Below are 17,472 nucleotides of genomic sequence, written 5' to 3' on the forward strand. Positions count from 1 at the left end.
GTGGCAAGCCTTTTGTGATCTTTGCTTTAAACACATTTAAATGTTACAGGACCCCTATAGACAGCTCTTATCATCACGCTTTTCCTTCTCTGAATTTCCCAGATGGGGAAACTGAGGCTAAAGTTCTCACAGCTAGTAAGGTGGCAGGGCCAGGAACGGGGCCCATGTCTGTATCTGGACAAAACTATGCTTCCTGTCCAGTCTGTGAGGATACAGAGCCTCAGAGTCCGGAATGAGAAGGATTTTTCTGTGACCTGAGGAATTAGCTTTGGGAATTTTTCAGTTGGTAAAGAGTATGAAATTCTGGAAAAAGCTATTGAAGAAGGCCATGCAGTGTCTTTTCCTGAATACTCCACCGCACGGCACCCCTTTGGAAAAGCTGGACCCTTGACACATGAGACGTTTGACTCTTGAACTCCTTCAGGGCACACGTGACAGTCTTCTGCCACTTAGCCATGTTGTAGAAACATGCTTTTTCGGAGGGACGTTTGTAATCTGTTAGAGAGGGTGCTGTTTGACAAGTAGAAGAAGCACGTGCCGTTTTACAAGCAATATACTACTGAATACACTGAGTAAAATTTTCTTTAGGACCAGCTGAAAAGTACCACGTGTTTAGGGCCGTAATGAGATGGAAGCAGGTGTGTGTGTTGGTTGTCCTATAGATGGAGGGGTTCAAGGAATCTTTCTGAGCTTTAGGCTAGTTTCCTCTCTGGGATTAGGGTGACACTCTGTCATAGCTCAGCTATGTCCTTGTCCAGAGAGATCTCTCTGTTGTGCTCCCTTGAAGAGAGCCTTTACTGTGGGGCTGAGGGCAAAGCTTATATGAAAATTATGAAAATGAACACTTACAAGTAAGGGCCAATGTAAATAAGTCATCGAGTGGTGAAGGGTTAGCATATATATTAGAATGAAAAAAAAGAACGATGCAGGTTTCCAGGACTGTGATTGCTATATAGGACTCCTGGGCTTCAGCAATGATGAAACAAACTAGTGCCCCTATGAGAAGGCCCTGCAGTAAAAGAAACAGGATTTGTTTTAATGCAAATGAGCTATTAAAAAACAAAATAAAATAGATGATCAGACTGTAAATCTGATTATATTGCAATTGCCTGTATTGTTTTGCACATATATATTATTTAAAAAATTCCTTACATGTTTAAGAAATGAAATAACACAGACAAAAATTGCACACAGTACAGAAGCTTCTTTCTCCTCCCTCATCCCAACCCTAGTCTATCTCCTTAAAAGTAATCACTGTTAACAGTGTATATTTCATACCAGAAAGAATTGTGTATATACAGGTCAAGTAAAGTAAATATATATTGATTTTGATAGAAAGAGTGAGGTAGAGTCCCAGCTTTCTTTCTTTCTGAACAGCTGTTGATTATCCCAACATCATTTATTGGGAAACACCACTGATCTGAAATCCAACCTTTATCATATACTAAATTTTCGTGTGTATTCGGGATGCTTTTGAAACTCTTTTCTTCTATTGAGTTGCTGATTTCTTTTCTAGTACTTCTGAAATTACAAGCAACTCATTTTATGTTGTATTATTGTCTGACTTAGTCCCCCTTTCAGTACTCATTCTCAGGTTATGTTTCTCATTTTTGTCTTGGTCAAGTTCCCGAAGCTAAGCCTGTTGGTATTTTAATTGGGATTTCCTTTAACTTATAATATGGAAAGATTACAAAATTTAGTCTTAACTCTAAGAACAAAGTATATCTTTCCGGTTATTTTAGTGGTTTTTAAAATATCTCTCAATAGAGTTCTAAAGTTTTCTTCATATAGGTCTTTCAAATTTATTTCATTTAATCTTAGATATTTTGTCATCTTGATTGCTATTGCAAAGAGAAATATTTTCTTCTATTTTAAGTTCTTGTTTGCTCATTTCTACTAATGAGTTAGTAGAATTTATCTTGTTCTAAATTGTTTCCCAGTTGATTTTATTTTTTAGATCTTTGATCATATCAGCTGTAAGAAATGATATATTTTGCCTCTTCTTTTCAAATAGTCATACTTATTCCTTTTTCCTGTCTGATTGTGGTGACTAGTGGGCATCCTCTTTGTTCCTCATTTTAATGGGAATACTTCTGAGGTTTAATTATATATGATGCTGACTTTGGGGTTTATTTTTATAATGTCAGTGAAATATCTGTGTATTCCTATTTAACTGGTCTCTCTCTTCTTCCCTTGTTCACTTTTTTTTTCACTCAGAGATGAAAGTTGAATTTTGTCAAATGTGTTCTGTACCCTATTTGATAGTGTCCTAATTTTTTCTTCTTTTACTTATGGTGGATTAGTTTAATAGAGTCCTAATATTGGATCATCCTTATGTTTCTTCTTCATGGTGTGTTTTGAAGAAGCACTGATGAGCATTTTCTGTTAATATATTAATACTGCTGCTTTGATACAAGTGAGATTTCTATTTAGTTTTCTTTTTCTGAACTTGGTCAGGTTTTGATATCAGTGTTACACTGACTTTGTAAAAATAGCTCAGAAATGTTTCTTCTTTCTCTATTCTTTGAAAAAGTTTGAATAGTATCAGAATTGCATCCCATGAAGGTTTGAAAAGAGTTAACCTGTGAAAAAGTCTGGGCCTGACACATTTCTGAAAGATACTCTCATTCCCCACCCCCCCACCCCCCACCCCCACCCCCCCGGTGCTTATATTGGTCTGTTCAGGTTTTTCTCTGTTCTGGGATCAGTTTTGGTAATTTATAGTTTCCCAGAAAATCAACTCTTTGATCCAATTATTCACATTTATTTGTTTTGCAAAGTGCTCCTGTGAATCCTTTCAGTTTCTTCGGGGTTTGCATTATTTTCCCTTTCTGGTTTCTAACTTTAAATATACGTCCTCTTTTACCCCATTTTTTCCTGTTATATTGGCCAGTGGTTTATCAACTTTATTGGTCAAGTCTATTATTCTTGTTTGCTAATGTACACATTTCTGTTATTATCTCCATTGCTTCCCTAGTTCCCTTTGTGAGGGGAAACCTGAGGAATATAAAAGTGAGGGGTGGAGGGAAGCGTGCCAAATTTAGTAGCAAGGGTAGAGTGTGTGGGAGGAGCAAAGGGAGAGGAGGAAGAAAGGGGAGGCGAAACAATGTGGACCGGCAAAGGGAATTAGGGAAGTTTCCCCCAGGTGGCGCCCCTGGGAATCACTCATTCCCTGAGGCCGAAGCCGGCCTGCATCCGCCCTTGCATCCGCCCAGGGGCAATCAGCTCTCTCTGCTCACCAGCCTAATGATCTTCAAGATTCTTGTGGGCGAGAAGAGAAATCGCTTGAGGCCGTCCCTGAATTTGGGCGGGAGTTTGGCGCGGCCCTCAGCACGCTTTTGTATGGCCTTCTTCTCTCGCTGGCTGGGGATCGCGGGTTGTGCAGTGGGCTTGAGTGTGGGTGCAGTGCGCCCCCGGGATGCTGAGGGCGCCGCGCTTGTGTCCCGCACCGAGCTTGTGGATGGCGCCGAGCGCTCGGGATGCGCCGCACGGGCGACGTTTAGTGAGCGGGAGGGACGCCCCCCGGATTTCGAGTCCCCCGAACGTGCGTTGTCGTCTTCAGGATTCATGGTGGACCCCCGGGCCTGGTGGTGTCTGACGGGCCCCTCGGCTCTGAGCCTGCACGGCGGCGGCCGGCTCTCCCCGGGGAGCCAGCGTCGCGCCCCAGCGGCTGCCGGCCGCCTCTCCCTCGCGCGCACTCAGCTCTGGCTGCCGGCAGACAAACCAAGCCCTTCAGCCGCCCTCGTAGCCACTGGGATGCGACGCCGCTGCCTAGCCTGGGCACTCAAGGTCCCCTCAACGCCACCACCTCCGTGCTGCCAGCCAGCCGGGGAGCGGGCTCTGAAGACCATTTCGGGCGCTCCCGGCGCTTTCTCCTCTGCCTCCCGGGCCCAGGAACAGGAAAACCAGATCCCATAAGATTGAGGCGCTCGAGCGCTCCCTTGAAAGTTCAGCGCTGGGCCCACAGCTCCTAAATCTCTTCTTCCAGCTCCCATATAGAGATTAAAATGAGAACTGCAGAAAATATGTGTTAGAATAAAGAGATATGTTTAATAATTAGCATCAACTAAAAAGGAATATAAATTTACAAAACTTATAGTTTGTCATCAACAGCACTTTTCTGATAAGGACCACTTGGATTAAACAGCAGCTTCCGGTAAATGAGGGCCCCGTCGGCAATAGAGAGCACCGAGGCCACGAGTCCAAACACCTGAAACAAAGACACAGTGTCACTGCTGTGGCCATGGTCACACAGGTTTTAAGTGGTCTGCCCACTGGCTTCCTCTCCTGCGAGGGCACCAGGATTGCTCCCTACGCTGTCACCTAATACTAAAATGGGAAGAGACTTCAGAGATCATTTTATTCTCATTCCCAAGTTTTCCCAGTACCTTCCTAGAGAAAGGGAAAGGTAATTTAAGTGAGCAGAAACAATACTGAGGTGGTGTGGGCTCTGAAACCAATACTTGTCTGGATCTCTTGACATGCTCCTGGATATACTGTTTAAAGCCCTGCCGATGATACTTAGTTACTAATCAACATTTCTATACCCAATGATCAACTGTTTGACTTTCCTATTGCAAACTGTACTGGAGAAAAGGTCAGGTTAACACCAGCTCAAGCTTTAACCATGGTGATAGTAGCTGTGATAAGAGATTTGGAGAAATGGAGTGATAAGATGACCCAAAGTGAACTCTCAAAGGCCGGGCTACATCCACTTAAGGGGTGGGATTCTAAATAGGCCTCAGGAAAACAAAACTGAAGTAAAGGGAATAAACTAGAACATGGTCTTTAGGTACTCTGATGGCTGTTTGAGAACTGGTGCCGGGGCTGGAGAAAGGGGATGTCAGTGTTATTTCACCAGCTCCATCCAACTGCCAAGAAATCTGGCTTTCTGGCTTCAGACACTGTTCCTTTTCCATCCTGAATCTCAAACGCAGCTTCCTAGGTTCTGACCACGCTACATACCTCCTACCGGTGCTTTCATGACTCTGGTACACAGCATGTGGCTGGTTCCTCCACCTGGAACCATCCCCGTTTCCTCCCCTTTAGTTCTGGCAAACCACAATTCCACTGCTGGAGAGAGGTAGGGGCTTCCTCTTCTCTGTGCCCCACAGTACTCTGTTAACAGCTCAGACACAGCTGCTTGCACTTTTGTCTCCTGTATTAGGCTCTAAGCAACTTGAGGGTAGGGCTTACATTCTAGTCCAGAGCTGTCTAAACGAAATATAATGTGAGTCACCAATGTAAGCCACATAATTAACTTAAAATTTTCTAATTGCCACATTAAAAAGTAAAGAAAAAAACAAGTGAAATTAATTTTAATAATATATTTTATTTAGCCTGATACATCCAAAAGAATGTAATTTTAACATGTCATCAATATAATAAAATTGTAAATTCTACACTCTTTTGGGGGTAGCAAGTCTTTGAAATCCAGTGTGTATTTCACACTTACAACTCATCTCAGTTCAGACCAGCCGCATTTCCAGTGCCCAATAGCCACCTGTGGCTTGTGGCTCTATACTTTGTCAGCACCTACCGAAGTGCACTTAAAGAATGAATCAATGAGTGAATGAGTAAATAAGTGAGTGAAAGTAAACTCTATGCCTCATCCCTCTTTCTCCATAATTATCTTTAAAGACAACTAGGAGAGATTGCTATTACAGCACTATGTCATTTCTAGAGTAATTCCCATCCCTCATGAAGTTGCTTTGGGCCTAATGAAGGAGTTGAAAAGCCATGGGTTCTGACATATGTGGCCAGTTCTCCTAAGTGGCCCATACTTTGAAAAGACAAGGAAGTAGGAGGGAGATTTATTTAAGAAGAACTTAATAATTCACTTCTCTAGATCAGAACCTAGAAAAGCCAAATGATTTTGAACCCCCTGTAAGAAATCTAAAAAGAATATCAGATGGAACTGTAACTAAATTACTTGACTCTTCGTTTGTTTGGGCTTGCCTTCCAAATTAAACCGATTTGCTTCTCTTCAAGCAGTGTTCAAAATAATCCTTCAGTTACAAGGCTTCCTACCACCATTCCCTTACGATGACACATCTTCTATTAAATTCCATCTGAAGCAGGATCTGGACAAGAAGTAACTGAGCTCAGAACAGTCTGTCTCACATTAGCAAGTGGGATGTATCCTCTTCTTGAAAAGGGAGAGCTCTGAAATCCATCCATGGTTTGTTTTATTCTTGACATCAGGTTTCTGAGAGTTTAGTACTGTAACTGATTCCAGTAGCTTTTCTCAGTCTAGTCTAGCCCTACCTATCTATGAGAAATATGGAGGAATCTCTTTATTTGGTTAACTTCAATTTTAGCGTGAAATCATCTTCCTTGACATTAATCAGGGCACGTGTTCACACAGAGAAGTATTAAGCCATTAGGTACTGTGTACTGGTATAGAAGCCTCAAGGATGAATACAGTCTAGCTTTCTGTTCTTGTATTTATTCTTCAAGTACATTTGAATTCTGATCGAACCTGAAGGAAGAAACCAGAAAGACCTCCACTTACCCCTCCAAGGACTATATATGTTGTGGTTTCTGGGATCAGTGCCAACACAGATATAACTATCATGAATACTGCTGTAACCACTGAGTTGATAATATCCTGAAAACACAGAATAGAAAGGTCAGCTTTACATGAAGATCACCAACAAAATGAATCAGCTCCCTAAAGATTTCGAAAGTTCCATTTTATTAAACAAATTTATTTAGTTTAAATAGTTTTATTTAGTTTTAGGAAGTCAAACTGCTGCAGTAAAATATCACATATATTGTATTTGGCCTGTAATGATGCCTAATGGGTCTCTTATCCTATGATACACCAATCATTTAACTCCTTAACAGGCTTATGTCTTTTTTATTTAAATGTAGTTGGAGGGAGAACTCATCTGGTTAGGAGTGGATGACGTATTATGCGGAACGTTTAAAGTAGAATGGTACACTGGGAAGTCAGGATGCTGAATTTTAATAATATAAGAGAAAGTGTGGAGTGCTCTACACCATACAATAAACAACTTTATAATGTTACTCCAAATGCAATTAATAAAACTTAGAGCTGGAGAAAGTGGTAATTTTCGGGAAAAAGCTCCCATATATCTGTATGCAACAGCTGGCCAAGTATGCAATTATTTTTTGATGATGTAGCTCATTCATTTAATAATTTCCTGAAATGAAGCATTTTCATTCTGAACTGTGGCTTTAAGAGGTGCAGCTTACATTTTGAATGGATGTAAACTGTGGGAAAGTTAAATTGTCTTTATTCTGGAAAGGTTTATGTATATTTGCAGATAACGGTAGCAAGAAGGAATTGTTAACACAGAAATATCAAACTTCAAAACTCTGGTAACTTAGGAAAGCGGTTATTACAAAGAAAATAGGAAGAGGTTCAACAGGGACAGGGTAAGATTAGATACATTTAGGCAGAAAAAAAGTCCTCATTTGCAGGAGATAGTGAGTTCTAGGTTAATGCTCCTCTGTGCTGGGTATTTTTCTCTGCTTCAAGGCAATAGACCACACCTCTGCTTCAGACAGGCAGCCCTGCCTCCTGTTAGTAATTTGGCTAAGTGTATGTGAATGGCTTCAGATAAAAATGGTGTTCTAGGGAGTGCAGAGAATCACGGGGGGGGGGACAAAAAGGATGCACCTGCCCCAGAACATCAGTGATCCTTAATGGTGGTTTAAAGCATTGCTTTTCTTTTAAAACCAAACATCAGTATGCCATGGAGTAGAATATAAATTTAATTACAAAAATGGAGATTTCACAGAAATTTTGAACCTGTACTTCCATATCACCACAAAGCCCTGGGTTGGCTCACTTTGTGTGTTTTCTGTCCCTGGAGCACTTGAGGGGAACAGTCAGAGGAAGCCTGCTCTACAAACTGTGTTAGTTACTGCAACTCTGCGACAATGACACGTATCACACATCTGTGTGCAGATGACCAAGCTCTTTCCCAATCAGTGAAGACAGTGGCCATCAGATAGAAGTATTTGCAGGTTACCTTTTCCCCACCTACAGATTAATTGGAATCTTCAGGCATCTTTGTGTCCTTCACTTTTGTTATAGTGAAAGAGCCACCGACAACTTCTCCAGCTGTGCTCTGGCCCCATTCCCATCAACCACTCTGCTGGGACCTCACTGTTTATTACCCTCCTTTGTCCCTGGCCAGGTTTCCTCAACTCAGTGGTGGCCCCTCTAGTTACAGCTGTGTCCTTCCCTGCTCAGTCTAACAATCCCACTGCTTTGCTGTCACCTGTCCATTCAAGGCAAACCACTCTGGGAAAGGCCGCTGGGGGCCTCTATTAATACAGTCAGTAAATATAGATTTTTTTTTCTTCTGGGCTTTCTTCCTTTACCTGTGACATTATTCACCACTTCTTTCTTCTTGAAATGCTCTCTTCTCTTGGCTTCTGGGACGTGGGTCTCCCTTGGGTCCTCTCCTGTCCTTCTCAGGCCACTCCTCCTTTCCATGCCAGATGTTGGTATTTCCCAGTCTTGCCTTATCGTCCTCTACTCTCCCTCCAAGTCATTCTCCCAGAGCTCATTTACCATCACGAGGTGATGACTCCCAAAGCTGCAGCTCTGACTTCTCTCCCCTAAGCCTCAGACCTGAACGTTTCCATCTGAATACCCCATAAGCAACTAAAACCTTCTATTTCTCAAACTGAACTCATTACATACCACTCTCCTTGGCCCTTCCTTAAAGCTGTCCTTCCTCCTATACTTCCTGTCTCATTACCCTCTTAAGACAGTTCTTTAAATGGCAGTTATCCTTGATTTTCCTGTTACCCAGTCCTATCAGTTTTCATCAACACTTTTTCTCACCAGCTACCGTTTTAACCTTAATTTAGGCCTTTCTCATTTCCATGTCTGGATTAGGATAAGAGACTTTTAAGCGGTCTCTGAGACCTAACTCTAGTTTTGCTCCTCTTCAAGCCATTATCGACACTGCCACCAGCGATCTCCTCAGATATGAGCTAATCATATCACTCTCCTACTTAAAAACCTCCCAAAGCTTCCAGCAGCCTTTGGATTAAAACTCAGGGCATTCAAAGCCTTGCATGCTCTGACCTCCTACTGCCTTTCAAACCTCCACTCTTGCCCCTCTCTTCTTCACAGCCACTCAGAACTCCTGCAGGTCCTTGAGGGTCCAGCTCTTTCTCCCCCTAGACCCTCACACACACTGCTCCCTGTACTGGGAAAGCTCTCTCAGCCCCTATCAGTTGGCTAACTACTTTTCATCCTCCAGCCCTCAACGCAGGCGTAGTTTTCCTCAGGCAAGCCTGTTATGACTTGGTCCCCTTCCCTTCCACACCATCCGGGTATACACCTGTCACAGCACCTGTTATACCGGATTGCTCACCTATCTTACTTTCTGGCTACATTGAAAGTTTCTAAGGTGCAAGATTTGTGTCTTGTTTTATCGAAGAAGCTAGTATAGAATCTGGGATTAGCAGATACTTAATATTTGTTGAATAAATGATTTCATGAGATCAAGAGCATAGAGGAATCTGGGTTTCATGATGGAGTAATAACTTAGTTGACCAATATAGCACCATTTCTAAGAGTACAGTATCAGCCAGGTGTGAGCCTCAGAGATTTGGAGACATGCTATACATAGGCCACGCTCCTTCTCAGTGTGTTCTGTTAACTTTAGGACTCCAAGTTTATTACTGGGACGTGTAAGAAGCTGCAGAGAATTACTACAGTTTGAGGAAAAATAAATGCTAAAATGTGTTAGTTTCATTAACTTTGGAAAAGCAGAGTGTGAAGAGCAACTATGCGACTTTTTGGGTACAAGATTAACAGGATGTGGACCATGTTCATCATCTCCTTGAAGAAATCCTTGGGACAATTTAGCTTCGTCCTTTCTGCCACTAAATGGTATTACATACCCTGAGGGCCAACTGAGGAAGGCTTTGTAATCTCTTGTCCCAGACCTTATACTTCAGTCAGGTCCAGCTCCAAAGTGTAGATCAAGGAGGATTTTGGAGAGGCACCATGAAGATCCTATCCATTTCCCAGCCTTCCACTCTGGGGGCTTGCTCAGCTTGTGATTAGTCTGAAATGCTCATCGTTGGTCTTCAAAAGTGGTTCCAGGAGGCACCACGTTAAGGGATGCTTATGATTTGAGAATAGCTCTAAAGTCCTCCCTTCTTAATACGGGTTATCAGCTTGGATATCAGCACTCTGGAATCCAAGAGGATGAGACAAGTGCTTTCACCAGTCCAGCCAAAGGGTGGAAGGGCAGCAGGGGTCTCAGAAAGGAGACCTATGGACATAGGATTCTGGGGATAAGACTTGAAAGAGGAGCAGTGAAGTCACTCAGTCCTTCCTAGAACCAGCTTATGGTCCAGGCTGAAGGGCCAAGTATCCCTTAGTTAGTATCTTCAACTTGCCTTTTTTGAAAGTTTCCAGGCCATCTGGGCATTCCACTGGGCAGTTATTCCTAATGCTGTGAGTATGGCAGGTAAAGTCCATATGCTACTAAATAAGGTTCTACAAGATGAGTTAAAAATTATGTGGCATTAATGATTACAGACATTTTTTGCGGTACGCGGGCCTCTCACTGTTGTGGCCTCTCCCGTTGCGGAGCACAGGCTCTGGACCCACAGGCTCAGCGGCCATGGCTCACGGGCCCAGCCGCTCCGCGGCATGTGGGATCCTCCCGGACCGGGGCATGAACCTGTGTCCCCTGCATCGGCAGGCGGACTCTCAACCACTGCGCCACCAGGGAGGCCCAACAGACATTTTGAAGTAAGAAAATGTTGTGTTTTATTTAGCCTCTAAATTATTTTGATTTTCCAGTTAGTGATCAGGGATGTGTAAGATGTAGATACTTGTGTATCTGTCTCCATTTCTGTTCCCCAATTTTGAGGTCATATCAACGTGCATTTAAAAAGGAGGTAAAGATTAAGAATGCCGTATAATTTCATTAACCATGACCTTGAATTTAAATTTCTTTTGAAGATCTACACCTACGTGAATTCTCCTTAGAAAGAAAGGTCTGAAAGGTCAGCCACATCTACTGATAGATAGAGCTCAGAGGAGAATTTATGCTCCGTGGCTGCCCTGGTTCCCTGAGAATCTCCCCAGAGCACGTTAGCAGTGGGTAGAGTTCCTTCTTCCTAAGCCTGTCAGAGATTCCTTAAAGGCTTAAGAAAACTAAAGAACAGAGTTTATTAAAATGTCTTTCTATGGCAGGAAAAAGTAGTTAACTTTAACAGTGAAACTGAACACTTACAAGCAAAGGCCAAAATATACAGTCAATTAATTGATCAAGTCTGAGTATATATAAAACTATGAAAAAGAAAGTAACAGTGACTTCAAATCCAGTGACAACAAGGTATGGCTCTGGGGCTTGTGCGATGATAAAAAGGGTCATAGATGTCACAGTTAGCGCCTATAGGAAAAAAAAACATGATTTATTCAGTGATTATTGAATACAAGTTTAAGCTGTAAAAATGATCATTTCTAAAATAACGAAATAAATGGGTTTCTTCCATATACACACACATCTAAAAGAGGAAGACTAAAATGTATGGATGTTGACGTCTCTTTGTGTTTTAGAGAACTAGGTATCCCTCTCTGTTTTAAGTCTATTACTCCGCTTGTATACCTAATACCATCACTTCCCACATCTGTTCCCTTGATCTTTTTCCACTAAATATCTCCTTTTCCCTCTCGCACCTTCAATCTCTCCTCCTCCACTAGTTCCTTTCCTCATCATCCTCTAAACATATCTAAGGTTATCTTCTCTTAAAACACACATACCTTCCTTTCACCCTGCTCCCCACAGAAATTCCCATTTTCTACTTCGCCCTGTAATGCTTCTCCAAAAAGTCTGTATACTGGCTGATATAATTCCTTATCATCCACTCATCACTCCTTAACTCTTACCAATCTGGAATCTGCTGTCAAATTTAAACTTAGAATGTTGCCATGAAAAATACTGGGGAGGAAAGTTGAAAACAAATTGTCAGAGAAAAACAATTCTCTAAAGAATCCTGTGAGGAAGAAAAGAAAAAAAAAAACCCCAACAATTCTGATGCTTCACTTTTTAACACACTTCCTCTTATCTAAACATAATGCAATCAGAATTAACAAAAACTTAAGTGGAAAAAAAACCCTTGAAGATTATTAATCTAATCCAATCTCCTCATTTCCAAATGAAGATATAGAAAACAGAAATGAAAAGTGACTTAAAGGAAAAAATAAGCTGGGGGTCTGTCAATGTCATGATGTTCTTAGGAGATACAGCTCTATCCAAAGTCTCTGTGTTCTTGGAAAATGGTTTTGTCAAGAGTCTTCCCTGGCTAGACTTTTATGATCAGTCTGTCAGCATCCACATTCTCTTTTTAACCTTAGATCTATATAGGCTACTTATTAATAATTCTTTCAATTACTTTATTAGTATAAAAGTAGCTTACCTTTAAACTTCTAAATTGGTTAGTTTGCTTACACAGTAAATATAACTAGTTACTAAATAACTCATTCTTTATAATTAATATAATTACCATCAGCAACATGTCATCTCAAATCACTTCATTTACTTTACTGAACCAGGGTCTTGAGTTCATGGGTTATGAAATCAAGGGTCACTTTTTCAGTCCCCATCTTCTGTAACCTTGGAATTTGGCACTGGTGATCAATCCATTTTCTTAACAGTTCCCACGATTTCAGTCACACTGGGTTCTCCCCTAATCCATACTAACAGCTCATATCTTTCCTAACTCCTGGCTTTTGTTTTCAGTTAGCTTTTAAATATTCCACTAATACCTCAAACATTTCTTCACCACTCTATGTAGACTGCTTTTGCCAAGATCATCAATGATTGCAAAATTACTAAATTTAACAAACATTTTTCAATCCTTATCCTACTAGACCCCCATGACTTATTTGCCATTGGCTTTTTCCTACTTTTCTACTCCTTGGCTCCCATGTCACCTTTTCTAGTTCTTATACCTCTGAAACTATTCTCTCGGTGGGTTTCCTTTTGCCCATCTCTTTAAAATGATGGCATTCCTTTAGATTCTGTCCACAACCCACTCAACAAATCTGGGTCTCTGTCCCAGGTCTATCCTCAACATCTCACACATAAATAGCCATTTAGAATCTTTAATTCACCGTGTGCAAAACTGTCACCTTGCTCCTTCCTCCTGTATTCACTATCTTAATTGGTGATATGACCATCTATCTTTTCACCTGCCCCTGGAAACCTAAGGTCACCGCTCCAACTTACTCCTTACAACTGACCAATCATCGGGTCCTGCTGACTTAATGCTTAAGCATTTTGGGAATCCACTTTGTCCCTAAAACCACTGCCCTTCAGTATCTTTTCCTTGAATTACCATGACAAAGATGTTACAGTAAAATTTCTAAAATAAAAATGTGTGCAATTCTTCACCTATTTAAAACCCTTCAATGGCTCCCCATGGTTTTTAGAATAGAGCCCACCTTCACCATGGTATTCAAAGTCTTCCATGACTCAGCTCCTGTCTACTTCTCTAACAAAGAGTTGTTCACAATTTATCCACAGGATAATTCCAATGCTCAATTCTCAGTCCTCATCTTACTTGAACTATCATCAGTATTTGACACAGTTGATCATTCCATCGAGAGAGTTTTCATTTGGCTTCTAGGACACCATACTTTTAGTTTCTCCTGCCTCCCTAATTGTGCTTTCTCATTCTTCTTTGCTGATTCCTCCTTCTCTCTCCAATCTCTCTTTTTTTTTAATTAATTAATTTATATTTTTGGCTGCGCGCGGGCTTTCTCTAGTTATAGTGAGCGGGGGCTACTCTTCGTTTCGGTGTCTGGGCTTCTCATTGCGGTGGCTTCTCTTGTTGTGGAGCACGGGCTCTAGGCACGCGGGCTTCAGTAGTTGTGGCACGTGGGCTCAGTAGTTGTGGCTCACGGGCTCTAGAGCGCAGGCTCAGTAGTTGTGGCGCACGGGCTTAGTTGCTCCGTGGCATGTGGGATCTTCCCGGACTAGGGCTCGAACCCGTGTCCCCTGCATTGGCAGGCGGATTCTTAACCACTGCGCCACGAGGGAAGTCCCTCCCCAATCTCTTAATGTTGAAGTGTTCTGGGGCTCCATCCATGGTCCTCTTCTCCACTCTATGTACACTCATCTCTTGATGATCTCATCAGTCTTGTGACTTTAAGTACTTCTATTTCTGCAGTGCCAATCTCTCTCCTAAAATCCAGTCTTGTATATTCCAAATGCCTGTTCAGTATTGCCACTTGAATGTCTAATAGACATCTCTAAAGTGAAATCCAAAGTTGAACTTCTGATCCTCTGCCTACATTTACTTCACCCACAGGCTTTCAGTGGATGGCAACTCCATTCTTCCAGCTACTTAGGCCAAAAACTTTGGAGTGATGTTGGACTCCTCCCTCTCTCACACCACATCTGGTTCATCAGCAAATCTTGTTGGGGTTACTTTCAAAATATATCCGAAATGTGATCATTTCTTATCGCCTACTCCACTAACAGCCTGGTCTGAGCCGCTATCATCTCTTGCCCAGATTACTGCAATAGCCCCAACTCATCTCCTTTTTTTCTACCCTTGCCTCTGCAGGAATCCTCCTGTCCCCACCAGCCCCCACCTCCCAATCTATTGTCAACATATCAGCTGGTGTAGTTTTTAAAAATGTTAGTCAGATCATATACAACTTTACTCAAAACCTTCTTCATCTCCCACTGTGCCCCTATGTCAGTCCACTCCCGCTATACTGGTTTCCTTGCTTTTCCTTGAACCCTTCAGGTACACTCCTGCCATAGGGTCATTGTACTGGATTTTCCTTTGCCTAAAACACTCTTCCTTCAGATATTCATAGCTTAACTCCCTCATCTCACTCAACGCTTTGCTCAGAAGTCACCTCAACAAGGCCTAACTTGACCATTCTATTCCTGCAATCTTCCTCTCCAACCCTACCTTCCCTTACACTCTCTTAGCTGGCTTTAGTTTTCTTTGTTCCACAGCACTTACTCCCTTCTAGAATATTACACCATTTATTTATTTATTGTGTTTATTGTTTGTCTTCCCTGCCCTCCCACCCCAATATGTAAACTCCATGTGGACAGGGATCTTTGCTTTGTCCCCTGATATCTCCCAAGAGCCTGGAACAGTGCCTGGCACATGGCAGGCTTTCAATAAATATCTGTTGGCTGAAAAAAATAAGGTAAAACTCAACTTCTTATGGTTTGCTCATAAATCATGCTGGGTTTTTTTTTTTTTTTTTTTGCCTCCACGCCTTTGCTCAGGTGGCTGTCCCTTAAACCCTACCCAATGTCCCCCTAGGACGTTTCCTGACACCTCCTTGTTTAGATGCCTCACTCTGTGCTCTAACTTCATCCTGTCACACATCACAGCTATCTGCTTGTGTGCCTCTCTCTGACTAAACTGAAGGACTCCATAGTCAGGAACTTTTGTCTTGGGTGTCTTTGTTGTTTCAAGTCCTAACTCAGGGCTGGGAATACATTAAGTATTCAAAGTTTTGTTGAGGGAATTAATATATCAAAAATGAAACCTTTCTGGAGACTATAAAACCAGAAATAGAAGAATGATAAATGTGTTTCATTCACACTATAGAATACTTTGAAGCATATACAAATGATAATAAAGATTTATAATTATATTAAAAAAAATGGAACCTTTCTCACAAAATCCCATTTCTCCTCCAGTGTTCCAAAGCTTTCAGTACCTGGCATAAAACCCCAGACCCTCAGGTCACTTCTTTCCTGATTATTTACTTCCAACCCAAGCTAATCTCTCCGTTTTCTGAACTCCAGAGTAGTTTTCTAAACTTCTTTCATGCATTCTGACTTGCATTACGTCATAGTTATTTCTCAGAATCACAGACTTTGGTGTGAGAAGGACCTTGCATGCAGTTTGTTCTGCCCACTCACCTGAAGCTGAAATCGCCATCACAACATGCGAAGTGCTCATCTGCGCCTGCTACCTTTTCTGTCTGGGAATGTACTGCCTTCCCAAGTGGCCACTTAATTTTGGCAACTTTCCCAATAAAAAATTCTTCCTCATAATAAGCAGGAATGTTTCCCTGTAACCTCTAACTTTCCACCTCCTCTCCTTATATGTCGCCTCTTTAAATTTTAAGAATTATTTTTTTCCTTCCCCTTTTCTCTTCTTGAATTCCTTCAACATATTCTCTTATGATAATTTCCTCTTCTCTAACTAGCCAGGTCGCCTTCCTCCAAATGACGATTCATTCTCTCCCAACCTCTGCCAGAACTGGCTGCAATGCTCCTGGCATGTCTGACACCCCAGGAACCAGGAGTTCCACCGTCCTTGCTCTGGACTATATCAGCCTTGAGCTCACACATCAAAACTACTGAGTTCTAGCAAGTAAACACAGCATCCACTGAAACCCCTCGGTGCTTTTGTTTTTGTTTTTAATCTTGTTGGCATCTGAGTGGTACAACTGCAGCTGCCTCCCCTGGTAACCTGGGTACCTGGTTTGTGGGTCCAAGTGTGGGCCATTCATGTAGGTGTGCGGATTTTGCTTTATGAGTGAGTCCGTAAAGCCCCTGATGGGGGAGGACAGCGCCCTATTTCTCTCCTCCTACCCTCAGGGTGCAGAGCGAAATGCCTTGCCTCTAGGAAGGCCTTGACAGAGGTTCAACAAGGTTGAAAGAGAGGACAGGGCATCGGCTTCCTGCTTTGCAGCCCTACCTCCCTGCGGGGGAGCGCGCTGGGACACCGTCCCTCACCCCGAGGCCCCGCCCTCACCAGCCGCAGCATCTTCACGTGGCCATTCACGCTGAAGCAGAAGGGGCGGTGCCTCGGTTTCAGCTTCACCGTCGGCATCTCGCCTAAAGACCCAGCAGCAGCACTTCTCCGTCAGTTCCCCTCCTCAGCGGACAGCTCTGCCAGGCCTCACGCCACAGCTGCAACGGCCACTGTGGCCTCGAGCCGCTCTTGAAGGCGTCCCGCCATCGCGGCGCGCATGCGCAGTTCACCTCGGCCCGCACTTGGGTACATGCGGCAGCCACCCTGACCCTGTCCGCCGCCACCTACTGGTGGCCCCCGGTATGCGGAAAGCCAGGGTTCGCGCGCAGCGTTTCCTCAGACCTAGAGGGGAGCCAAGCAGGCCAGCTCCTCCCCACACCCTAGTTGTCTGTCCAGTGGGAACGTTGGTTGTGCCTTTGTTAAAAGATAAATTGAGGCATATTAAAAATTTTAAGATTTTATTTGAACAAAAATGGATTCAAATCGGGTGGCATCTGAAGTTGAATCCGGCCTCTGTACCCTGCCACCGAATTAATCTCGGAGACAGAGTTTTGGGTGAAGTAGAAAAGTTTTATTGCTTTGCCAGGCAAAGGGGGCCACAGCTCGCTAATGCCCTCAAAACTGTGTGTCCCAACTTGGAGAGGTTAGTCAGAAGGTTTACAGTAATTGTTCAAAGAGGGCGTGATCAGCTCCTGGACATTCTTCTGATTGGTT

The 17,472-nt window shown here is 42.7% G+C and overlaps 1 protein-coding gene across 2 annotated transcripts; it reads right to left on the minus strand.

The window, feature by feature from the left end:
* Positions 1 to 4,024: 4,024 nt before the first annotated feature.
* On the minus strand, positions 4,025 to 17,166 carry CKLF (chemokine like factor). 2 transcript variants are annotated; one of them, XM_004280897.3, is made up of 4 exons: positions 16,759 to 17,156; positions 11,247 to 11,405; positions 6,515 to 6,610; positions 4,025 to 4,210 (listed from the first exon to the last, which is right to left on the minus strand). In XM_004280897.3, the coding sequence occupies exons 1-4, from the start codon at positions 16,834 to 16,836 to the stop codon at positions 4,094 to 4,096; spliced, it is 450 nt and encodes a 149-aa protein (XP_004280945.1). In that variant the 5' UTR covers positions 16,837 to 17,156; the 3' UTR covers positions 4,025 to 4,093. The 2 variants fall into 2 exon arrangements, with proteins under 2 accessions (XP_004280945.1, XP_049558853.1); XM_049702896.1 differs by lacking the exon at positions 11,247 to 11,405 and having other exon boundaries at positions 16,759 to 17,166.
* Between the last annotated feature and the right edge of the window lie 306 nt (positions 17,167 to 17,472).

The sequence above is a fragment of the Orcinus orca genome, chromosome 20 (assembly GCF_937001465.1).
Source record: "Orcinus orca chromosome 20, mOrcOrc1.1, whole genome shotgun sequence".
In the NCBI taxonomy this organism is placed as follows: domain Eukaryota; kingdom Metazoa; phylum Chordata; class Mammalia; order Artiodactyla; family Delphinidae; genus Orcinus; species Orcinus orca.

What these genes read in the sequence shown, in the direction of transcription:
- CKLF (XM_004280897.3), bottom strand. Translation starts at nt 16,836, where the DNA reads ATGCCGACGGTGAAGCTGAAACCGAGGCACCGCCCCTTCTGCTTCAGC. An exon ending in ACGTGAAGATGCTGCGGCTG is followed by an intron (nt 11,406 to 16,758) that starts GTGAGGGCGGGG and finishes TTTTTCCTATAG; the next exon opens with GCGCTAACTGTGACATCTAT. An exon ending in CATATATAGTCCTTGGAGGG is followed by an intron (nt 4,211 to 6,514) that starts GTAAGTGGAGGT and finishes TCTTTGTTTCAG; the next exon opens with GTGTTTGGACTCGTGGCCTC.